The sequence below is a fragment of the Trachemys scripta genome, chromosome 11, assembly GCF_013100865.1.
Source record: "Trachemys scripta elegans isolate TJP31775 chromosome 11, CAS_Tse_1.0, whole genome shotgun sequence".
NCBI classification, from domain to species: domain Eukaryota; kingdom Metazoa; phylum Chordata; order Testudines; family Emydidae; genus Trachemys; species Trachemys scripta.
In genome coordinates, this window is record NC_048308.1 from 42,334,525 (window position 1) to 42,359,873 (window position 25,349).

At 39.7% G+C, this 25,349-nt stretch overlaps 1 protein-coding gene across 1 annotated transcript in view; it reads right to left on the reverse strand.

Annotated features, from left to right (window-relative positions):
- The window catches only part of TTN (titin), a 297,668-nt gene that overhangs the window by 25,909 nt on the left and 246,410 nt on the right, over positions 1 to 25,349 (reverse strand). Inside the window, exons 243-258 of the mRNA XM_034786056.1 lie at positions 24,948 to 25,238; positions 24,565 to 24,852; positions 23,798 to 24,388; positions 23,604 to 23,708; positions 22,913 to 23,110; positions 22,526 to 22,822; positions 21,828 to 22,415; positions 21,431 to 21,733; positions 4,211 to 21,316; positions 3,744 to 4,040; positions 3,045 to 3,632; positions 2,654 to 2,956; positions 2,233 to 2,529; positions 874 to 1,161; positions 457 to 756; positions 54 to 356 (exon numbers count right to left, since the gene is read on the reverse strand). Coding sequence (XP_034641947.1) covers positions 54 to 356; positions 457 to 756; positions 874 to 1,161; positions 2,233 to 2,529; positions 2,654 to 2,956; positions 3,045 to 3,632; positions 3,744 to 4,040; positions 4,211 to 21,316; positions 21,431 to 21,733; positions 21,828 to 22,415; positions 22,526 to 22,822; positions 22,913 to 23,110; positions 23,604 to 23,708; positions 23,798 to 24,388; positions 24,565 to 24,852; positions 24,948 to 25,238 — 22,143 coding nt within the window. The remainder of the gene's footprint in view (positions 1 to 53; positions 357 to 456; positions 757 to 873; positions 1,162 to 2,232; positions 2,530 to 2,653; positions 2,957 to 3,044; positions 3,633 to 3,743; positions 4,041 to 4,210; positions 21,317 to 21,430; positions 21,734 to 21,827; positions 22,416 to 22,525; positions 22,823 to 22,912; positions 23,111 to 23,603; positions 23,709 to 23,797; positions 24,389 to 24,564; positions 24,853 to 24,947; positions 25,239 to 25,349) is intronic.

Sequence of the window (25,349 nt, forward strand, 5' to 3'; positions counted from 1 at the left end):
ATTATAACTTGGCCCTTAAACAATGAGATGTGTGTGTGTAAATTATTTCTTACCAATAGGATCTGCAGCTTTGTAGAAGTCAGACGCTTCAGAGAATGGACCTTGTCCAGCTGCATTGACAGCACAAACTCGGAAATGATATTCACTGTTTTCAGTTAGTCCTGTTACTTTCTGTCTGGTGTCACGGATAGTTTCTTTAACAACCTTGAACCAACTTAGACTCTTCTTGTCACGTTTCTCAAGGTAATATCCACTTATTTCACTACCTCCATCTACAGTTGGCCTGTTCCAGACAACTGTCATTGAATGCTTGGTTATCATAGTGACCTCTGGTACACTAGGTGGTCCAGGTGTAACTGGAAAAAAAAAGAAAGAAAAAATTACAGTAGTTCAATACCACTTAAAACTAAAACATTCAGTACTATTCAGTTGTATTAGTTAATATACGTTTCTCACCAAATGCATTTTTAGCTATAACTGGTTCAGATTCCAGTGGATCACCAACTCCAAACTTGTTCACACCTCGGACACGGAACACATACTCATTTCCTTTGATGAGTTTTGTGGTAGTGATGACACATTCCTCTAGTTTTTCAGAAATTAAAGACCATACTACCCGACTTGTCTCACGTTTTTCAACAATGTAGTGTGTTACAGTTGCACCACCATCATCTACTGGAGGTTCCCACATTATGGTAATCTTTTCAGCAGTGACTGTCTTGAACTGTATAGGCCCACCTGGAGGTCCTGGCTTGTCTGTTGAGGACAGGAGAAATGAGACATACATACATACATACATACATACATATACATATATATATATATATATATTAGTTTAATACAATAATGCTATTATTCTAATTCAATACATACCAAGTATTTGCACTCTAATGTGAGCTGATGCTGAACCCATGGCATTCTTTAATTTTAATTCATAGTTTCCGCTGTTAAAACGAGTTGCATCTTTGATGAGTATAGATGAAAAGTCTGTTGTGTTTTCAATAGACACTTGTGCACTGGTTTGTATCTCTTTGCCATTTTGGAACCATTCAATTGTAGGTATAGGCTTTCCTGAGATGCCAAGTTTCAGCTTAACTGCAGTACCTGCTTTGTATTTCACCACATCTGTGTATTCTGGTTGTACATCAATTTCAGGTGCACCTTAAAAGAGGAACAAAAAAAAAAAAATCAAAATGGCATAAAGATTTCAAACCACTCAGAGGATTCAAAACCATACCAATATTTTTATTAAGCAATAATAATAGAGGTAATTAATATAAGGCATTGTATAATATACACTATGCCAGGGGTCAGCAACCTTTCAGAAGTGATGTGCCGAGTCTTCATTTATTCATTCTAATGTAAGGTTTCGCGTGCCAGTGCTATATTTTAACATTTTTAGAAGGTCTCTTTCTATAAGTCTATAATATATAACTAAACTACTGTTGTATGTAAAGTAAATAAGGTTTTTAAAATGTTTAAGAAGCTTCATTTAAAATTAAATTAAAATGCAGAGCCCTCTGGACCGGTGGCCAGGACCTGAGCAGTGTGAGTGCCACTGAAAATCAGCTTGTGTGCTGCCTTTGGCATAGGTTGCCTATCCCTGCACTATGCAATACTTGGCAGTGCCTAGATACTATGGTCATAGGTGTTTTAGATATGCAGATAGGGAAAAAAAAGATAGGTCATAGCTATATGTCACATTTCAGTCCAAAAGTTCTCAAACTCTTTGCAAATTAAATAATACATTAATTACATCACTACTAAAAAGCATCCACATCTCTGGGGAAGGACTGCATCTAGGAGGACAAATGGTGCAACGCACACTGCACAACATTTGGGGGAAAGGAGATTTTAGCCAAGGACACTGGGGCAAACCTCTGCTCCTATGAGAAGTGTCACAAGATCTTTAACGTCCACACACAGCAAAAACAATCTCAATTTCTCAGGTCTTGTCCAAGTGGCCCAAACACAGTCAACTGTATGGAACTCAAGTTATCTACATTGGGAAGATGAAGGGCTCAATCAGCTCTGTTCAGATTGAATCTTTGTCCAGTGAGGCTAGATAATGCAAACCCAGTGCTTAGAGCATTATGCTAGCCCTCCAGTTTTTAAACTCAGCTTCTTACAATTGTTTTCTAAAGACTAGGATTCAAGCACTGGTTATATGAAAGAATTCTGACTTTGAGCCCTGAAGAATCACAAAATATTATGTAATTGCAAAACTCTTACCATATGTATCAACACACGTGATAGGACCTAAAACATCTGATGGATTGCTAATGGAACCAACAGCATTCTTAGAACAGACACGGAATTCATACTGAGAATTTTGCGTTAGTCCAGATACAGTAAACTGAGTCTCAATGACATTGGTGAAACTGCCCTTTGTCCATCTGCCATTTGGAAGATCACGTTTCTCGACAATATAACCAGTGATCTTGCTACCGCCATCGTAGGATGGTTTTGTCCAAGAAAGACTGACAGACGTCTTGGAAATATCTGTGACACGAACATTTCTTGGGGGTTCTACAGTAAGAAAAAACAATAGTATTTATAATTAATAGCAGTACTAGCATTGTCTGTTGGCTTACTGTATAGGAAAGAACATTACAGTGAAAATGGTGATTTTCCCCCCCTACAAAGTACACACCACAAGCATCAATTGCAAGAACTGGATCAGAAGGATGGCTTGCTTTTCCAATGCCAGCTGCATTTTCTGCATAAACCCTGAATTCATAGATAAGTCCAGCGCTGATCGTGGTGACTTTGAAGTGAGTTGTGCGAATAAGGGTCTTGTTAGTCTTCTGCCATAAAATACTGTTCCTATCTTTCATTTCCAAATGGTATCCAAGAACTGCACTGCCTCCATTAGTGACTGGTTCATGCCACCCAACAGTGATGCTCTCTCGGGTGACATTGGTGACCCACGGTGTGGAAGGTTGTCCAGGTGTTGCTAGAGACATTAAAAGAAGCAGTTAATATATCATTAAAAAAAAATTAAAAGCAAGAACAAAATGTTATGTGAGAACCTGATGACTTACTGTATGGGAGCTTAACAGTTACACATTGTGAATCAATGTGGTCACTGATTCCAAAGCGGTTTTCAGCTTTGATACGGAATTGGTATTCTTCTCCTGTTGTTAGCTTCATGACTTTAATAATGCTTCTAGCAACTGTTGCAGACACCTCAGACCAAGCAGCAGTACTTGTTTCTCTTTTCAGTACAATATAGTTGGTAACTTGACTTCCACCATCATTATGCGGTGGCTGCCATTTGAGAGTTACGCTCTCTTCAGTGATATCACTGACAACAACAGGACCAACTGGAGGACCTGGTCTGTCTAGCACTACAATGTTAATGAATGATTTAGTGGTTCCACTGGAGTTGGCAGCAGTGATGTCATATCTACCAGCATCACCAGCCATACTTTCTTTAAGGTTAATGATGATACTTTCTGCTGTGGTTTCTGTATTAAACCTCAGGGTTGCTTTCAATGGAACACCATCTCTGGATAATGTCATCTTTGGCAATGGTTTTCCAGAAATTGGAATTTCAACCTTTAGGTTCGATCCCGCTCTAATGTACACAGTGTTATGTGGGAAACCCTTCATATCAATCTCAGGAGATTCTGAAAAACAAAATGTTTCCAAAACATTAAAAATGTGAGTTTTTAAAATTGGATATGTTTTTATAATGTATGCAAACATTTCATCATGTGTTTTAATGTCAGCAGACATACCCAGTTGTTCTCTCACTGTAATAGGGAGCAGGAGTTCTTTAGGATCACTTAGACCAGCTTGATTTTCTGCACACACTCTGAAGAAATAGTCAACATTCTCTTTGAGACCATGAACAACATGATGAGTTGTCTTTACAACTGCACATTTAACCCATTTTTGCTGTCCTTTCTCAAGAGCTTCAATGAGGTAGCTCACAATTCTGCTTCCACCATCATGTTCTGGTTTCAACCATGACAGAGAAATGCTGTCTTTTGTGATGCCAGTTACTCCAAGCTTTTCTGGTGGGCTTGGTTTTTCTAAGATAAAAAAGATTCAACATAACAGAATAATCAATACAACATACATTTTCTTCTTACTTTGGCAAGAATGTGATTTGAATTGAGAAAAATATATATTTTAATTGGCATCTATATGAATTTTATATATATATAATTTATGCTCTAAGTATTTTATTGTTGAAACAAACCTGTTATTTTAACTCCTTCTTTGGTCTCAGTGGGTACTCCAATACCAAATTCATTTTCACCAGAGACTCTGAAGTAGTAAACAGCACCTTCTTGAAGGCTGGTAACTTTGTAGGAAAGGCGATGGCAATTGTTGGTTATAGTGACCCACGCCTTCTTGCTAGCCTCTCGTTTTTCAATGTAGTAGTTCTTGACAGGAGCACCGCCATCATTCTCAGGAACATCCCACGATAACACTGCAGATTCTTTTGTTACATCTTTTACAGCAATATTAGATGGAGGTCCAGGGGAATCAAGAACTTTGACAACTAAGGTCAAGGTAGCTGTGTTCAGGACATTTTGTAGTGTTAATGCATATTTTCCAGAATCATTTCTTGTTGCTTTCTCAATGGTAAGTGAGGTACAATAATCTGAAGAATCAATAGACGCTCGTGTACGGAGATCTGTCTCTGGTTTATTCCACATTACATTTGGGACTGGTTTTCCCCTGAAAGGTACGGTCATTGTAAAAGATTCACCAGCCTTTACAATTAAAGTCTTTCGCATTTCACTATCAATATCAAAGGCAGGTTCTTCTTCTCTTTCCTTTGCTACCTGAGGTTCTGAGACATCACTTGGATCACTAGCACCAACTTTGTTGATAGATCTTACTCTGAAGACATATTCAGACCCTGATGTTAGCCCAATTACAGTGTACTCTGTGCCTCTTAAATTTTGAATAGCTATTGACCAGTCAGTTTCATCAGTTTTCTTGTATTCAACTGTGTATCCAGTAACTGGGGCACCTCCATCAAATAATGGCTTTGTCCATCCAATTGTTATATTTGATCTTGTTGAGTCTAGAATCTTAGGTTTAGATGGAGGAGATGGTATGAAAACTGGATCTTCTGCCCGAATCAATGGTGAAGTGTCACTTGGAAGACTGAGACCAGCAGCATTTTCTGCATAAACCCGATATTCATATTCACATCCTTCTCGAAGACCTAATGACTTAACTCTTAGATCATAAACTGGTTTTTTGTTTACACGGATCCATCGTAGGCTATTTTTCTCACGTCTTTCAATTATGTATCCAGCGATCTCATTTCCTCCATCACTGTCGGGCCTTGCCCAACACAGGGTCATGGAATCCTTTGTCACACTGGTTATCTCTAAAGATTTAGGTGGATTTGGAACTGTAAATGGATCTAGGGCCTTGACTGCATAACTCTCCAAAGCTTCACCAACACCATATTTGTTAACTCCCATCACTCTGAAGATGTATTCGTTTCCTCTAAGTAGTTTTGTCACTTTACAGGATGTTGTTCTAAGCTCTCCTTCACAAAGTGTCCATGCAATTCTACTGGTCTCACGTTTTTCTACAATATAATAATCAATATCTGCACCTCCATTTTCTTGGGGTGGACCCCATGACAAGTGACACTTTTCAGCAGTAAGGCCAGTTATTTCTAATGGGCCTGCAGGTGGGCCGGGTCTATCAAGTACTTTGCAGTTAACAGCCAAAGATCTTGTTCCTGCAACATTCTGCAGTGTTAATACATACTGACCCGAATCCCGTCGAATGCAATCCTTAACAGTTATCGCAGTAGTGTGATCTGTTGAGACTATTTCAACTCTTGCTTTTTCCTCAATCTCTTTGCCATCCTTTGTCCATGAAATCACAGGTGAAGGTCTTCCTGCGATATCAGCATTGATTTTAAGGACCTCTCCAGCTTTAACAACAACAACGTCCCTAAATTTGACATCCATCATGATTCTTGGAGCATCAACGTCATCTTTTACAGTCACAGGTCCAGTTGATTCAGATGGCTCACTAAAGAGTCCAGCAGCATTCTTTGCAATAACATGGAATTCATATCGCTGATCTTCTGTAAGTCCAGTCACATCAAAGAAAGTTTCTTGTATGTTAGTGAAATTGCACTTTAGCCAACGGCCATCTGGTATCTCTCTGCGCTCAATAATGTATCCTGTAATCTTAGCTCCACCATCATATTCTGGTTTGGACCATGACAATGAGACACATGTTCTTGTAATATTAGTAACTTCTGGCTGACCAGGAGGATCACATGGGTCTCTTGCAGCAGTTGGTTCACATGACTTACTGCATTTGCCTATTCCTGCAATATTTTCAGCATACACACGATATTCATACATTAGTCCTTCTTCAAGGCCAGTGACCTTCATTTGAGTATCACTTATGAGGCTTTTGTTTACTTTTGTCCAAAGAATGCTGCTTCTTTCTTTCCTTTCAAGATGATATCCAATTACTTTGCTACCTCCGTCATTGACTGGTTCCTGCCAACTTACAGACATGAAAGTTTTAGTTGCATGTACTACTTGAGGAGTTCCAGGTGGACCAGGTGGCTTAAATGGATACTCTGCAACAATGGAGGGAGACTCAACATAGCTGCTTCTCCCATAGCGGTTTTCTGCACACACACGGAAGTGATATTCAGATCCTGTGGTTAGACGCGCTACTTTAATTGATGTTCTTGCAACTGCTGCAGACACTACATCCCATATAGTTGTGGTAGTTTCTCGCTTCTCCACAATATAATTGCTAATATGGCAACCACCATCATACCCTGGAGCTTTCCAAGATAAAGTTACATTATCTGCGCTAACACTGTCAATATGTACATCACATGGAGGTCCTGGTCTGTCAAGAACAATTACAGTGATAGAAAATGTTGTAGATCCAGCACTGTTGGAAATACATAATTCATAATTTCCAACATCTTCCTTTGAAGCTTCCTTGATGGTCAGCAATGTTGAAGTCTTTGATGTTTGAACATTTACCCTAGTTGTCTCTTTTAAGGTCTGTCCATCTTTCCTCCAGCTAGCTGTTGGTGGAGGCCTGCCTCTGATCGGCACATCAATCTTAAGATCATCTCCAGCTTTAACACTGAAAGTATTGAAAAGAAGTTCAGCAGAAGGCTGGATTTCAATATCTTTTGCAACTACTGGAACTCCAAGTTGTCTTGGATCACTCTTCCCTTTTTCATTAACAGCAATCACTCTGAAAGTGTATTCCTCTCCCTTACTTAAGCCTGTTATTGTTGCTTCTAATGTCTTAACTTGGGTACAAGTGCTCCATTTTTCACTTCCTTTAGTTTGCATTTCCACTATATAACCAGTAATTTTACTGCCACCATCACTCTCTGGTTTCTCCCATGTAATCGTAGCAGTGTTGCGAGTCACATCTACAAGAGTTACTTTTCCAGGTGGATACGGTGGTTCAGAAACCTTAACTGGTTCAGCTGTTTCTGCTGGCAAACCAACCCCATATTCATTTGCTGCCAAGACACGGAAGTAGTAAATGCATCCTTCCTGTAGTTGATCAATTTTGAAGGTATTTTTAGTGCAGTTATTTGTAACAGTGGCATATGCCTTTCTAGTAGATTCTCGCTTTTCAATGATGTAGTTTGTAATTTTAGCTCCACCATCAATAAGTGGTGGTTCCCAAGCTAATGCTACTGAATCTCTCTTAACTTCTCTGATTGTCAAGTTAACTGGTGCACTGGGGGAATCAAGTACTCTGACATTAACAAAAGCTGATTTTTTGCCACTATTATTTTCTAAAGTCAAGTTGTATCTACCACTGTCAAATCTGTTTACATTATCAATGACGAGCATTGTATATGAACTGGTAACCTCAATCTGAGCTCGGTCGCTAATGGTGCCTTCTGCTTTTTCCCATTTGACTTCAGGTTCTGGTCTTCCTTTGATGGTAACAAACAGACGTAATGTACCACTTGCACGTACAGTGACTACTTTTCTGAGGTCTGCATCTAGTTCAATTTCAGGAGGTTCTATTTTGTCAGCTGCAATGACTGTACCAGGTATAGTTGCAGGTTCCCCGACTCCTTCAGAGTTAATGGCACAGATGCGGAAATTATATTCATTGTTTTCTTTAAGTTTTGTTACAGTGAACTGTTTTCCTTGTAGTCCTGTTGGCGGTGTGCAAGTAATCCATTCATCAGCAGTAGCTTCTTTTACTTCCACAACATATCCTTTAATGGGAGCGCCACCATCATAAATAGGCTTGTTCCATGCAAGGGACACTGATGATCTGGAAGTGTCTGTCACCTTTGGATTACTTGGTGGGCCTGGTGGATACAGTGCATCACACGCACGATAGAAAATGGATGGCTCGCTAGATTCACCTACACCAGCTGCATTTTCAGCAGAAACTCTGAATTCATAGAAATGCCCATCTGTAAGTCCAGTTACTCTGAATCGCAAGTCTGTTAGCCTTTTCTTATGGCACTTGGTCCATCGAATACCATCTTTGTCTCGCTTTTCAAGTATGTAACCTTCAATTTCAGCTCCACCATTGTCTACTGGACGACCCCACGTTACAATCATAGAATCTTTTGTGATTGCTGAAACTTCTGGCACTGAAGGAGGACCTGGAGGTTTGTATGGATTACAAGCCACAACAGGCTCAGATTCCAGTGGTTCTCCGATTCCAAATTTGTTCACAGCCATTACACGGAAAATATATTCATTGCCTGGAAGGAGTTTCGTTACTTTGTGGTTAAGAGCTTGCACATCAGATGCCACTACTGTCCAGGAAAGTCTGCTTGTCTCTCTCTTCTCAATGATGTAATGTGAGATACTAGAACCACCATCATGTAAAGGCGGGGCCCATGCCAAGTAACATTTTTCTGCAGTGACACCTGTAATCTTCAAAGGACCCTCTGGAGGTCCTGGCCTGTCAAGCACTTTTACTGTGATTGGTATAGATTTTGTACCCCCTACATTGCTGAGTTTAAGTGAGTAGTGACCTCCATCAATTCTTACACAGTCTTTGACAGTGAGAGCTGTTCTCTGAAGTGTAGATTTAATTTCCATTCTTGCCGTTGTTTCTTCAAGCTCTTTTCCATCTTTTGACCATGTAATGTCAGGAATAGGTTTACCATGGATGTCAGCCTCAAGAACAAAGGTTTCTCCAGCATGAACAACAATGACATCTTTGTATTTTGGATCCAATGAAGCTCTTGGTGCTTCAATTTCATCTCTAGCAGTAATTGGCCCTGTGCTTTCAGATGGTTCACTCAAGCTACCAGCTGCATTTCTTGCAATTACTCTAAATTCATATATTTGGTTTTCAGCAAGACCAGTTACTGTAAATTCTGTTTCTAGTACATTTGTAAAGCTGGCTTTCATCCAACGACCTTCAGGTAGTTCTTTCTTTTCTACAATATATCCAGTTATTTTGCTACCGCCATCATACTCGGGTTTTTTCCAGTTTATTGTGACATAATTTCTTGTAATAACAATGGGATCTGGGCGGCCAGGTGGATCACATGGATCACGAGCAACATACAGTTCAGATACTTTGCTAACTTTACCAATGCCAACAATGTTTTCAGCAGAAACTCTGAACTCATATTCAAGACCTTCTTCAAGGCCATCTGTTTTATATTTGGTGTCTGGAATAAGGGCCTTGTTCAACTTTGTCCAAAGAATGCTGTTTTTATCTTTACGCTCAAGATGGTAGCCAAGAACCTTGCTTCCTCCATCATTAACTGGTTCATTCCACTGTACAATCATATGGTCCTTGGAAGCTGATGTAACAAATGGCGTTCCAGGTGCCCCAGGTTCCTTATATGGGTATTGCACAACAACTGCTTTAGAATCCAGTGGAGGGCTCTTTCCATATCTGTTTTCAGCACAAATTCTAAACTGGTATTCAGAATTTGTTTTAAGATTTGCCACTTTGATTGTTGTTCTTGCAACTGTTGCTGATACCATCTGCCAGGTGGTGGTGGTTGTGTCACGTTTCTCCACTATGTAGTTGGTTATCTGGCAGCCTCCAGTATAATCTGGTGCATCCCATGATAAGACAACAAAGTTTGCGCTAACCTCATCAAAGCGGACAGGTCCTTGTGGAGGGCCTGGCTTTTCAAGTACAATTATGCTCAGGTGCTCTGTAGCTGTGCCTGCTGTGTTTGATGCTGTTACTGTATATTTGCCAAAGTCATCCTTATTGCTTTCTTTAATATGTAAGATAGTGGATGTTGGTGTGTCATGAACATTTAACCTGGTTGTCTGTCTAAGTGGCTGCTCATCTTTTGTCCAAGTAATCTTAGGGGTGGGTCGGCCAATAAATGGTACTTCTATCTTAAGATCTTCTCCAGCCTGGACACTGTAAGTATTAAACATCAGCTTGAAACTTGGCTCAATTGTCAAATCTTTAGCTATCACAGGAATTGCAAGTGCTCTGGGATCACTTTTGCCTTTTTCATTGTAGGCCATCACACGGAACTGATATTCTTGATTTGAACTCAAACCGGATACAACTGCACTGCACACTTTGGTCTCAGTGACAACACTCCATTTTTCTGTTCCTTTAGGCTGCATTTCAACTATGTACCCCAAAATTCTGCTACCTCCATCCTGTTCAGGTTTCTCCCACGTAAGTGATGCACTTGTGTGAGTCACATCAGTGAGACTGACTTTCCCAGGCGGCAAAGGTGGCTCTGAGGCTTTCACAGCATCTATAGTTTCAGCTGGAATACCAACTCCAAATTCATTTTCCGCCATAACTCTGAAATAATAAGTTGCTCCTTCTGTAAGGTTTTCAACTTTAAAGCTTGTTTTGCCACATTTAGCACTCACATTTGCATATGCCTTTCTGGTTGACTCACGTTTGTCAATCACATAATTCTTTACTTTTGCACCACCATCATTAGCGGGTAGTTCCCAGGATAGTACTGCATAATTTTTCTTAACATCTTTTACTACTAAATTTTGTGGTGGTCCTGGTGTGTCAAGGACTTTTACTGTAACAAATGCAGACTTAGAGCCACTGCTGTTCTCTAACTTAAGAATGTACTTGCCAGTATCATTTCTATCACAGTTATCGATGGATAGTTGTGTGTAGTTTATGCCTTTTTCAATTTGAACCTTATCTGTAAATTCACCTTCTTCCCGAGACCATGTGATTTCAGGTGTTGGTCGTCCTCTGAATGGTATATGAATCCTAGCAGATCCACCAGCTCTAACCAATATTCCTTTCCTTAGTTCTGAATCAATATCAAGTTCAGGAGTTTCAAGCTTGTCTTCTGGTTTAACAGTTCCAGGAACTGATGCAGCCTCTCCTACACCAACTTTATTGAGGGCACACACTCGTACTTTATATTCCTGATGTTCAATAAGTTTTCTAATCTCAAATCGAGTGACACGCAGCCCAGTCTGTGGAGTAGCTACTGTCCATTCTTCTTCCTCTGCTTTACAGAGCTCCACAATGTATCCTTGGATTTCACTACCACCATCATAAATAGGTTTACCCCAAGCAAGTGTAATTGAATTTTTGGTGGTATCTACAACATGAGCATTAGTGGGTGGACCAGGTTTAAACACAGGGTCACAAGCTTTAAAATAAGGAGAAGCTTGGCTCGGTTCACCAATTCCAGCAGCATTTTCAGCAGATACTCTGAATTCATACTCATGATCTTCTGTTAGTCCAGTGACTCTTAATCGTAAATCTGTAATTCTGCGTTTATTACATTTTGTCCATCTGATGCCAGCTCTGTCTCTCTTTTCTACAATGTAACCAATAATTTCGCTGCCTCCATCACTATCTGGCCTGCTCCAGCAGACAGTCATGGAATCCTTTGTGATGTTGGTAATTTCCAGTGCCTTTGGTGGACCAGGAACCACAAATGGATTTTTCATAAGTACTGGAACAGACTCCAGAGGCTCACCAACACCATATTTGTTAACTGCCATTATACGGAAAATATACTCATTACCTTCCAAAAGTTTTGTTACTTTCAGCATTGTGGCTACAACATCTGAAGCAACAATAGTCCAAGCAAGGCGGCTAGTTTCTCTCTTCTCAACAATGTAGTGAGAAATGTCACTACCACCGTCATGTAGTGGTGGATTCCATGACAATGAACATTTTTCAGAAGTAATTCCAGTAACCTGAATTGGGCCTTCTGGTGGACCTGGTCTGTCCAATACTTTTACATTTACAGGTACTGACTTTGTTCCTGCAATGTTAGAGGCTTGTAAAATGTACTGGCCACCATCAACTCTAATGGCGTCTTTTACAATAACTAATGCTTTGAAATCAGTGTTCTTTATCTCACATCTAGCAGTTTCTTCAAGTTCCTTATCTCCTTTGAACCACTTAATGGTAGGTAGTGGCTTTCCATGGACATCAGCCTCAAGTTTGAACATTTCTCCAGCATTTACAACAATTGTATCTTTGTATTTTGGATCCATTGAGATTCTTGGAAGCTCAACTTCATCTTTCGCTGTTATTGGTCCTGTACTATCAGAGGGTTTGCTTATTGCACCTGCAGCATTCTTTGCTATGACTCTAAATTCATATCTTTGATCTTCAGTAAGCCCTGTTACGGTGAACTGAGTTTCAATGATATTGGTGAAGCTAGCTTTCATCCAGCGACCATCAGGCAAGTCACGTTTTTCTACAATATAACCAGTAATCTTGCTACCTCCATCATATTCTGGTTTGGTCCACTGTAGAGTAATTGAGCTTCTTTTAACAATTATAGCTTCTGGGCATCCTGGAGGATCACAGGGGTCTCGGGCTACATAGCACTCTGAAACTTTGCTTGCTTTTCCTACACCAACAATATTTTCTGCAGAAACCCTAAATTCATATTCAATGCTTTCTTCAAGGTTAGTTGTTTTATAATGCGTGTCTTGAATAATGGTCTTGTTTATTTTTGTCCATAAAATGCTGTTTCTTTCCTTTCTCTCAAGATGGTAACCCAAAACTTTACTTCCACCATCATTAATTGGTTCATGCCACTGTACAACCATAGAGTCTTTTGTTACTGTTGTCACAAATGGTGTGCCAGGAGGACCTGGTTCTTTATAGGGGTACTGAGCTACAACTGGTTCAGATTCCAAGGCAAAACTCTGTCCATATCTGTTTTCAGCAAATATTCTAAACTGATATTCTGAGCCAGTTTTCAGTTTAGTCACCTTTAGGGTAGTTCTTGCAACAGCAGCTGAAACAGTTTCCCATACAGTGGTTGTTGTATCTCTCTTATGAACAATGTAGTTGGTGATTTGGCAGCCACCTGTATACAATGGAGGATTCCATGATACTGTAATGCTTTCAGCACTAATATCATCAAACTTTACAGGCCCTCTTGGAGGATCAGGCTTGTCTAGTGTTATAATTTCAACACATGCAGACTTTTGTCCAATAACATTAGCAACTGTGATTCCATACATGCCACTGTCCACTTTGTGTGTTTCTTTAATATTCAGTACAGTGAGATTAGGCAAATCATTAACATTAACTCTTGTTGTCTGCTTTAACGGTTGGCCATCTTTTGTCCAAGTAACAGTTGGCTTAGGTCGACCAGAAATTGGTATTTCTACTTTTAGATCTTGTCCCACCTGGATACTGTAACTGTGGAATGCAGGTCTTACATCTGGTTCAATAACAAGGTCTTTGGCGACCACTGGAACTGCCAGAGATCGTGGATCACTCTTGCCTTTTTCATTTACAGCTATTACTCTAAATAGATATTCTTCTCCTTGAGTTAGGTTAGTAATCAGTGCTTCAAGTGCTTTTACACATGCACATTCTGACCATTTGTCACTGCCCTTAACTTGCATCTCAACAATATATTGTAAGATTTTGCTACCACCATCATGTTCCGGCTTTGACCAGCTTAGCGATACACTATTTCTTGTGACATCATCCACTGTTATTTTCCCTGGAGGTTGAGGAACTTCAGAAACCTTAATTGGGTCAATGGTTTCTGCAGGAAGGCCAATTCCAAATTCATTCTCAGCAGTGACTCTGAAGTAGTAATTGCTGCCCTCCTGAAGTTGGTCTACTTTCCATGAGGTCTTGTGGCAATTTGTTGCAACAGCTGCATAGGCCTTTCTTGTTGCTTCACGCTTTTCAACAATATAATTTTTTATTTTAGCTCCACCATCCAGTAAAGGAGGTTCCCATGAAAGTGAAACAGAGTCTTTGGTGATCTCCTTAATTTTTAGGTTAACAGGTGGACTTGGGGTGTCCAGTACCCTTACACTAACAAAGGCAGACTTTATTCCACTACTGTTTTCTAAAGTAAGAGTGTATTTTCCAGTATCAAATCTGTTAACATTGTCAAGAACAAGGGAAGTGAAGCTGCTAGTAATGTCAATAATAGCTGCCTCTCTGATCTCACCATCCATTTTACCCCATTTTACTTCAGGGGTTGGACGCCCTCTAATAGGAACAAATAATCTTAAGGAACCACCTGCCCTTACATTTACAATTTTCCTTAAGTCTAGGTCAAGATCAAGGTCCGGAGCTTCCAATTTTTCTTCAACAATAACAGTACCAGGAACATCAGCATGCTCTCCAACTCCAGCTTTATTAACAGCACAGATACGGAATTTATATTCATGTTTTTCTAATAAATTTTCTACTTCCATATTTGTTTTCTTGATTCCAGTTGGTGGGGTACAAATTGTCCAGTCACCAACACTTACGTCACATTTTTCAACAATGTATCCCTGGATTTCACTGCCACCATCATAGATTGGTTTGCCCCATGAAAGGAAAACTGAAGATCTTGTCACATCTATTGCTTTGGGATTATTAGGTGGACCTGGCTTGTAAATAGGATCACAAGCCTTATAGTAAGTGGAAGGTAGGCTTGGTTCACTAAGACCAGCAGCATTTTCAGCTGAGACTCTGTACTCATAGTCATGGTTTTCTATAAGTCCAGTCACCCTGTATCTCAGTTCACTAACCAAACGCTTGTTGCATCTTGTCCAGCGAATGCCTTCTTTATCTCGTTTTTCAAGAACATAGCCCAGAATTTCACTACCGCCATCTGAGGCTGGTCTTTCCCATACAACAATCATTGAATCTTTGGTAATGGCTGAGACTTCTGGGGCATTTGGTGGAAGTGGCACAACAAATGGGTTCTTTGCAATTACTGGTTCAGATTCAAGAGGTTCACCAACACCATATTTGTTTACAGCCATGATACGGAAGACATATTCATTTCCTTCCAAAAGTTTTGTAACTTTGCAACTAAGGGTTTGCACATTGGAGTCCACTACAGTCCAAACTAAGCGGCTAGTTTCTCTTCTTTCTACAATGTAGTGTGAAATATTACTACCACCATCCTGTAGTGGGGGTTTCCAAGCCAACACACATTTTTCAGCAGTAACTCCTGTTATATCAACAGGCCCTTCAGGTGGCCCAGGTCTATCAAGAACTTTGACATGCACAGAAGCTGTTTTTTCACCTGCAACATTCTTTGCCAGAAGTACATAATGACCACTATCAACACGAATGGCTTCTTTAACACTGAGACTTGTTGCAAAATCTGTGCTTTTTATTTCCAAATGAGCTGTGTTTGCTAATTCGTGATCACCTTTTAGCCAGTGAATGGAAGGTAATGGTTTGCCATAAACATCAGCATCAATCTTGAATGACTCACCAGCATTTACTATAATTGTTTCTTTATATTTTGGATCCATACTTATACGAGGTGGCTCTACTTCATCTTTGACTGTGATTGCCCCTGAGCTTTCAGATGGTTCACTGAAAACACCTGCAGCATTTCTTGCTATGACACGGAACTCATACCTCTGATTTTCCACTAGGCCAGTTACTGCAAACTGAGTCTCAATGACATTTGTAAAGCTTGCTTTCATCCAGCGACCATCTGGTAACTCCTTCTTTTCAACAACGTAGCCTGTGATTTTGCTTCCACCATCGTATTCAGGTTTCTTCCACTGAAGGGTTACTGAGTTCCTTGTGACAATTATAGGTTCTGGACGACCTGGAGGATCACATGGGTCATGTGCTGTATAACATTCAGATACTTTACTTGCCTTTCCAATACCCACTATATTTTCTGCATAAACTCTGAACTCATATTCGAGTCCCTCTTCAAGGCCAGTTGTCTTAAATTTAGTGTCAGGAATAGATGTTTTGTTTAGTTTAACCCAGAGGATGCTATTTCTTTCTTTGCGTTCCAAATGGTACCCAATGATCTTGCTACCTCCATCATTAACTGGTTCATGCCACTGTACCACCATGCTATCTTTTGAGCGAGCCGATACAAAAGGTGTTCCAGGTGGACCAGGAACTTTGAATGGATATTGGGCTACAACAGACTCTGATGTGAGATATGTACTCTTTCCATATCTGTTCTCAGCTGCAATTCTGAACTGATACTCACTTCCAGTCTTTAATCTACATGCTTTTATTGTTGTTCTTGCAACAGTAGCTGACACAATGTGCCAGACAGTAGTAGAAGTGTCCCGTTTTTCTACAATATAATTGTTGATAGAGCTGCCACCATCATATTTTGGTGGTTCCCAGGAAATGGTGATACTATCTGCTGTTACTTCATCTATCTTTACTGGCCCAGTTGGAGGCCCTGGTTTATCAAGGACAACAATATTAAGAGTTTCAGTAGCTTCACCTGCAGAATTTGTAAGTTTGACTAAATATGGTCCAACATCATCTTTGCAGGCTTCTTTTATTGTTAGCAATGTGCTGTTTTCTGAACTTTCTGCATTTACTCTAGTAGTCTGTTTCAATGGCACCTGGTCTTTATGCCATAATACAGCTGGTTTGGGTCGACCAACAAATGGGACATCAACCTTTAAGTCCTCTCCTGCTAGGACACTGAAAGTGGTGAACAACAATTTGAAAGCTGGTGGAATCACAAGATCTTTTGCAACAACAGGTATGCCCAGTTGTCGAGGATCGCTGATACCTTTTTCATTCTGAGCTGAAACACGGAAGGAATATTCCTCCCCTTGTATCAGTCCAGTTATAGTAGCTTCAGTAACTTTTACCGTAGCACAAGTTGCCCACTTTTCACTGCCTTTGCTTTGCATTTCTACAATATAACCCAGAATTCTGCTACCTCCATCATGTTCAGGTTTTTCCCATGACAAGGATACACTATTTCTTGTCACATCCAACAAAGTTATCTTTCCTGGGGGCAGTGGTCTTTCTGACACTTTCACTGATTCTGGAGTTTCAACTGGAAGGCCTATTCCATACTCATTTTCAGCTAGGACTCTGAAATAATAATTGCAACCTTCCTGCAGGTTGTCTACTTTCCAGCTGGTCTTGTGGCAGTTGGCAATAACAGTTGAATAAGCTTTTCTTGTTGACTCACGCTTTTCAACAATATAATTTTTTATTTTTGAACCTCCATCTATGAGAGGAGGCTCCCATGTGAGTGTAACAGATGATTTTGTGACTTCTTTTATTTTCAAATCTTGTGGTGCTCCAGGTGTATCAAGAACCCTGACATTTACAAATGCTGATTTACTGCCTGAACTATTTTCTATTGTCAATATATACTTGCCACTGTCAAATCTATTTACATTTCCAACAGTAAGTAGAGTATAAGAGCTTGTTGATTCAATAGTAGCTTTATCTAAAGACTCTCCATGTTCTCTTGTCCATTTCACTTCAGGTGCTGGTCTTCCTTTGATTGGGACAAAGAGTCTTAAAGTACAGCAGGCTCTGATATTGACAACTTTACGTAGTTCTGCATCCAGTTCAATCTCTGGAGGTAGCATTCTTTCTTCAGCCTTTGGTGATCCAGGAACAAGGGCAGGTTCTCCAATGCCTTCAGAGTTCATGGCATATATTCGGATCTTATACTCCTGGTTTTCCTTGAGATCTGTGATGGTAAAAGAAGTAGCCTTCAGGCCTGCTGATGGAGTTACAATTTTCCATTCATCTTCTTCAGGTAGTGCTATCTCAACCATATAACCTGTGATTTCTGAGCCACCATCGTAAATTGGTTTATTCCAAGCTATTGTAATTGAGGACTTGCTAGTGTCCAAGACACGAGGATTACCTGGTGGACCAGGCTTAAACACAGTATCACAGGCTTTATAAAATTGACTGGTTGGACTTGGTTCACTAATTCCAGCAGCATTTTCAGCCATTATTCTGTATTCATACTCATGACCTTCTGTCAGTCCAGATACTTTATAACGTAAGTCCGTAACAACCCGTTTGTTACATTTCACCCAGCGTAGTCCAGCTCTATCACGGCGTTCTACAATGTAATTGGTTATTGGGCTTCCACCATCAGAATCAGGACGTCCCCAACAGACAATCATAGAATCTTTTGTAATTGCTGTAACTTCCGGTGTTTTGGGCGGATCAGGTGGCACATATGGATTTACTGCAAGAATAGGCTCTGATTCCAGGACCTCGCCAACCCCATATTTGTTAACAGCCATAACACGGAACACATATTCATTGCCTTTTAATAGGTTAGTGACCTTCTGTTTAGTTACTGGAACTTCTGAGGCCACGTTTGTCCATGCTAGTCTGCTAGTTTCTCGTTTTTCAACTACATAGTGGTCAATCTTTGCTCCTCCGTCATCCAGCGGTGGTAACCATGACAGTACGCATTTTTCACTTGTAACCTCAGACACAGCCAAAGGCCCTTCGGGTGGACCAGGTCTATCAAGAACTTTAACATTGAAGATATGCTTTGCAAAGCCACCAGGATTAGAAGCAGTAAGCGTATATGCACCACCATCTCTTCTGGCAGAATCTTTGTTGATCACAACAGTAGAGAAATCTGCCTTTTTTATTTCTAATTTTCCTGTGTCTTCTAGCTCTTTTTCATCTTTTGTCCATGTCAGGGTTGGTGGAGGTCGACCTGCAACATCAGCCTCAAGTCTGAAAACTTCACCTGCTTTCAGTACTAAAGTGTCCTTGTATTTGGCATCCACCATTATCCTTGGTGCTTCAATGTCATCTCTGCATGTTATTGCATCTGATGGCTCAGATGGCTGGCTAACTGCACCAGCAGCATTTCTGGCAATCACACGGAATTCATAAGCAGCATCTTCTGTCAGACCACTTACAGTGAAATCTGTCTCTAGTATATTGCTAAAGTTAGCTTTTAGCCAACGACCATTAGGAAGGTCTCTTTTTTCAACAGTGTAACCAGTTATCTTAAAACCTCCGTTATATTCTGGTTTAGTCCACTTAAGTGTTACTGCATGTCTTGTAATGTTGAGAGGTATTGGTTTACCAGGAGGATCTATAGGGTCCAGAGCAAACACTGGATCAGATGGTTTGCTTGGTTTACTTTTGCCAGCCATATTTTCTGCTATAACACGGAATTCATATGCAATGCCATCAGTAAGTCCACTTGATTTAAAGAGATTGCCTACCACCAATGCTTTACTTACAGTCTGCCAAAGAATGCTATTTCGTTCTTTTCTTTCAACATGATATCCCAAAATTGGACTTCCACCATCAGTAACAGGCTCATTCCAGCTAATGGTCATTGACTCTTTTGTGACTGCAATCACCTGAGGAGTACCTGGAGGCCCAGGAACCTTAAATGGATAGTTGGCAAATACAGATTCTGAAGAAATGGCTGGACCTGTTCCATATCTGTTTTGAGCTTTAACACGGAACTGATACTCAACTCCAGTAGTAAGATGAGTAGCTTTAAACATGGTACGTATAACAGTGGTTGCTAACTCAGTCCATGTGGTACTGTCAGTCTGACGCATTTCTACAACATAATTACTTATTGGTACTCCTCCATCATTCTGAGGAGGTTCCCATGAGAAAATTACAAAGTCAGATGAAACTTCATCAAATTTGATGGGTCCCGTAGGAGGGCCAGGAATATCATGAACCAGGACAGTAATCACATTGCTAACTTCTCCAACAATATTTTTAGCTGATAGGGGATATCGGCCACTATCATTTCTTGTGCATTCATTGATGGTTAGTATGGTCGCGGTTGCAGTGTTTTCAAAGTTTACCCTGTGTGTCTGTTTAAGCAGCTGGTCTTCTTTTTTCCATATCACAGTTGGTCTTGGACGACCAAGCACAGGGATCTCAATTTTGATGTTGTCACCAGCTCTGGCAATGACCGATTTCTGGTAGATTCCACGGAGGTCAAATTCTGGAAGCATCATCTGCTCTTTAACAACAACTGGTCTGCTCTCTCTTGGATCACTTCTTCCAGCACTATTAACTGCCATAACCTGGAAAGTATATTCCTCATTTTCAGTTAGATTCTTCACTACACAGTCTAATGTTTTCACAGTTGTGATGTGTGTCCATTGAGTGGAACCTTTTTTCTGTGCTTCAATTATATAACCAGTGATCTTGCTGCCACCATCGTGTTCTGGCTTTGGCCAAGCAAGGCTAACTGTGCTCTTTGTTATATCCATAATATTGAGGCTCTCAGGTGGTGATGGTGCTTCAGAGGCTCTTACAGGTTCTGTAGTTTCAGCTGGTTCACCAATACCAAACTCATTTTCAGCCAGCACTCTGAAGTAATATTCACATCCTTCAACCAAATTAGGAATCCTAAGGGAACATTTCTGGCAGTTGGTGGTGATTGTTGAATATGCCTTTCGTGTTGCCTCACGTTTTTCAACAATATAATTTGTTATACGCGAGCCACCATCTAATAGAGGCATATCCCAGTGCAGGATGATGCTGTCTTTAGTTATTTCCCTAGGCTTAAGATTTATTGGTGGTCCTGGTGTATCCAAGACTTTTACATTTACGAAGCCAGTTTTCTTACCAGCAGCATTTTCAAGGGTCATTATGTATTTTCCAGCATCGTATCTATTACACTCTGTCATAATTAGAAGAGTAAAAGAGTCTGTATTTTCAATGTTGGCACGTGCTTTAAGTGGGATATCATCTTTCGTCCATGTAACTTCAGGAGTTGGGCGGCCTTTAATTGGCACAAATATCCGAATACTCAGCCCAGCTCTAACAACAAGTGTTCTTCTCAGCTCAGCATCTAATTCAAAATCAGGAATCATTTCCCGATCTTTGATTTCAACACTTGGAATCTGTGCTGGTTCGCCAGCACCCACAGCATTGATGGCAATGATTCTAAAATTGTATTTGGCTCCTGGCTGGAGATTAGCAACAACAAATTCAGTGATTCTTAAAGCAGTTCCTGTTGTGTCTTTTACCCATTCTTCTTCCCCTTCCTTTTGATGCTCTACTATGTAGCCAATGATGTCAAGTCCACCATCATAATGAGGCTTGCCCCATGTTAAAGAAGCACTGGTCTTTGTAGTATCAATCACGCGTGGGTTTGAAGGTGGACCTGGTGGATCTGCAGTAGTGAAAAAAAGACAAAATCCCCACATTACATTAGATCTGAGTTTTTATAGGCAACCAAAATATTAATACTCTATGGTGAACTCTGCAGTAAAGACATGATACTAACATGCAGCATCTTTAATTAGTACTGGGTTTGAAGCATCACTTGGTGGTCCAACTCCTGCTCTATTTTCTGCACTGACGCGGAATTCATATTCATTTCCTTCTAGGAGTCCAGTCACTTTGCATCTAAGGTCTGAAACTGGTTTCTTCATTACTCTGACCCATCTCAAACCTTTCTTTTCTTTCCTTTCCACATAGTAGCCTGTGATCTCACTACCACCGTCATCAATTGGCCTTTTCCAGGTAACAGTTGCACTATTTTTAGTCACATTTGTTACTTCTGGTTTTCCAGGAGGACCTGGGGGACCTAATAGGAAAAAAAGACAGAGTTTTTGAAACATACATGAGCCTTTAAATAATATAATGAACACTTTGTTAAAGTGTTAACCTTTTCTACTTACCAAATCTATCCACCATTTTAACTGGTTCTGACTGTACTGGTTCACCCTTGCCATACTGGTTCACAGCTGAGACACGGAAGATGTATTCATTTCCTTGAATGAGCTTGCTAACAACATGCCTGCAAGTTTCAATATTTTCAGCAATTAAAGTCCACAGGAGTCGGCTAGTTTCTCTCTTTTCAAGTACATAAGACTTGATGGGTGATCCACCATCTTCTGCAGGAGGTGACCATGTAAGAGTAGCTTTTTCTGCTGAGACATTGCTGACCTCAATAGGCCCAGGGGGTCCAGGTACATCTAAAACTTTCACATGCACATGCTCCTGTTTAGTTCCAAAAGGATTGCTTGCAGTGATTGTGTATTCACCAGAATCTTTCCTGGCAGCATATTTGACATTAAGTGTGGAGGAAGTTGGAGTTGTTTCAATGTGTACAATATCTGAAAGCTTAAAGTCTTTTCCTGCTTTGGACCATGCTGAAGTTGGAAGTGGTTTGCCACGGATGCTAATAGCAGACATTGTAATGGTATCTCCTGCTTTAACGGTCAAGCCTTCTTTCAATGTAGGATCAATAACAATAGTTGGTGCCTCTGTAAAAGAAAAGCACATGTTTGTCAGAAATGAGAGCAAGAGAGTGTGTTTTAAACAATAATTTAACAAAACAACTGACTCCCCTATATTTTTGATACCGTCTACGCACCATACTCATCCTTGCATATTATGGTTCCTGTAGGTTCTGATGGAGGACTAATAGCACCAGCAGTGTTCTTTGCTCTAATTCTGAACTCATACTTCCCACCTTCAACAAGGTCAGTTACAGTAAATGCACAGTCTGGAACATTCACATGATTAGCTTTAGTCCAAGATTTTGAAGGCAAGTCACGTTTTTCAACTATGTAGCCAATTAACTTATGTCCACCATCATACTTCGGTTCTGTCCAAATGAGAGTTACTGAGTTCCTAGTTATATTGATAACTTCAGGTTTCCCAGGAGGATCTTTAAAAAAATTAAAATAAAACAATAGTAAAACAAATGCCAATATTTTTCAACCCACAGAATTTTCTCTTTTTTCTTCTGATGACTTACCAATGGGATCAAGTGCCACGATTGGTTCAGATGGCAGGCTTGGTTTACCTACTCCTGCCAGGTTGATTGCCATCACTCTGAATTCATATTCCAGACCTTCAGTTAACCCTGTTACTCTGAAGTCTTTCATCCTTAATGGAGTCTTGTTAGCTCTCTTCCACAGAAGGCTATTTCTTTCTTTAAATTCAAGGTGATAACCTACAAAGATGAATAGTAAAATGTAAAATAGCAGTTGATATTATAAAAATTTTCATTTGCACAGTTAAGTGCCCAGCATACTACTGCTGTATCTGTATCAGCTACTGTTGCAAGAATATTTAAAGATAGATTAAGGAATAGATATAAATGTAAATTACAAATATATGCAGTTACATGATTTGTGAAAGCAAATGCTAATTTATGCATGCAAATATAGGTGTACCCATTGTCCCTTCCTTACAAGATTTGGCCATATGTGTGTGAAACAGCTATAATGTCACAATTCCTCTTTTTTTCTAACTTTGACTGAATTTTAATGTTTTTATTATTTAAAAACAGCATATATATTAAAAGAATGAAAAAGAAGTATAATTCTAAAGATACATAAATAAAGGATACATTAAAACAAAAAAATAATAGTTTTATTTTACTTTTCAATAAGAAGAAAGGAGAGATAGAGGGAAAAATGATGAGAAGGTTTTAAGGCAAATACCTGTGATTGGTGAGCCACCAGTTTTCTTTGGGTCAGTCCAAGTTAGAGATGCAGAATCATGCCTAACATCAACAATTTTGGGTGGTGGAGGAGCATCTGGCACATCTAGAAAATATGTTAAAAATAAATTAGCATTAAAAGGAAATACCAAGATTACATCATTTTTAATAAAAAAGATTAGAATTTATGATTACCAAATGGATGTCTTGCAACCACAGGGTCAGATTTAAGGCCTTCTCCTACTCCATATTTATTTTCAGCACTGATCCTGAAAGTATATTCATTTCCCTCATGAAGTCTTGAAACTCTAAATGTAGTTTTCTGGACAGCAGAAGCACATGTCACCCATTTATTGTTTATATTATCTCTCTTCTCTATTATATAATTAGTGATTTCTGAACCACCATCGTCTTTCGGAGGTCCCCATTTTAAGGTTATAGCATCAGCTGTGACTTCTTCAAATTTCACAGGTCCTGTTGGGATGCCAGGTTTGCCAACAACTTTTACGGAAATAGTGCCTTCCTTACTGCCAGCACTATTCTTCAGAGTGATTGTGTATTTTCCAGCATCATTTTTCTGGCAGTCACGTACCAAAAGAGTGGTGTTAACTGCTGTAGACTCAAAGGCAACTCTTCCAGTCTCAGTGAGTACCTGGTCTTCACCTTTCTTCCATGTCACAGTTGGGGCAGGTTTTCCTTTAATTGGGATTTTAAGATGGAAACTACTACCTTCTTTGGCTAAATAGCACAAATCAGGTAGAGCTCTTAAATCAAGATCGGGTGCCACTGCAAAGTAAAAGGGTATCAATTATTCATTTGAGCATAAAAACCTTTGTTTTAAAATGTTAATTCAGTTCTAAACTAAGCTGATATGTATCCATGCATGATGGACACTATGTATAAAGCAACATATAATTTGGATAAATGAAAGAGAGTATTAATGAGTTTGGAGAAATACTTACCAACATCATCTCTTGCCACAACTGTAATCTCACTTGGAGTTCCATATCCAGCATCATTCTGTGCTCTTACTCTGAAAGTATACTCCTTCCCTTCCGTCAAGTCTTTAGTTGAAAACTGGAGGTTCTTTGACCTCATAACTTCTTGCCATGAATCATCAGCAGTCATAATCTCAACAGTATATGCAATGATACGGCTTCCACCATCACTGATAGGCTTTTTCCAGGCTAAATTGCAGGATGACTTTGTTACAGCCAAAGCTTTTAGGTCGACAACTGGGCCGGGTGTTTCTAAAAGGAATAAAAACATTGGTAAGTCTCAATTACAAATTAAAAACAAGCTCATTTTAAAAGTAAAATAGGAAAACAATATTCAGTTTTCTCACCAGAAGCTTTAATAGCATCCCGAGTTTCACAGGGGTCACCAATACCGTATTCATTTTCAGCGAGCACCCTGAAAAAGTATGATTTCCCTTCCTCTAAATTAGTTATCCTGAAACTTGTCTTTGGGCATTCTGTTGAAACTGTGGACCATGATTTTCTCTCTGCATCTCGTTTTTCTACAATATAGTTTGTGACTGGACTGCCACCATCAATTAGAGGAGGCTCCCAGGAAATAAAGGCAGAATCCTTAGATGCTTCTTTTACAATCAGATTAATAGGAGGTCCAGGAGTATCTATACGAATGCAAATAAATAATTGATTTAATAATCAAAATACAGAAAATATTAACTGGTATTACATTAATTTAAAAAATAACTAATACTTAAGATCAGTAATAATTCTGG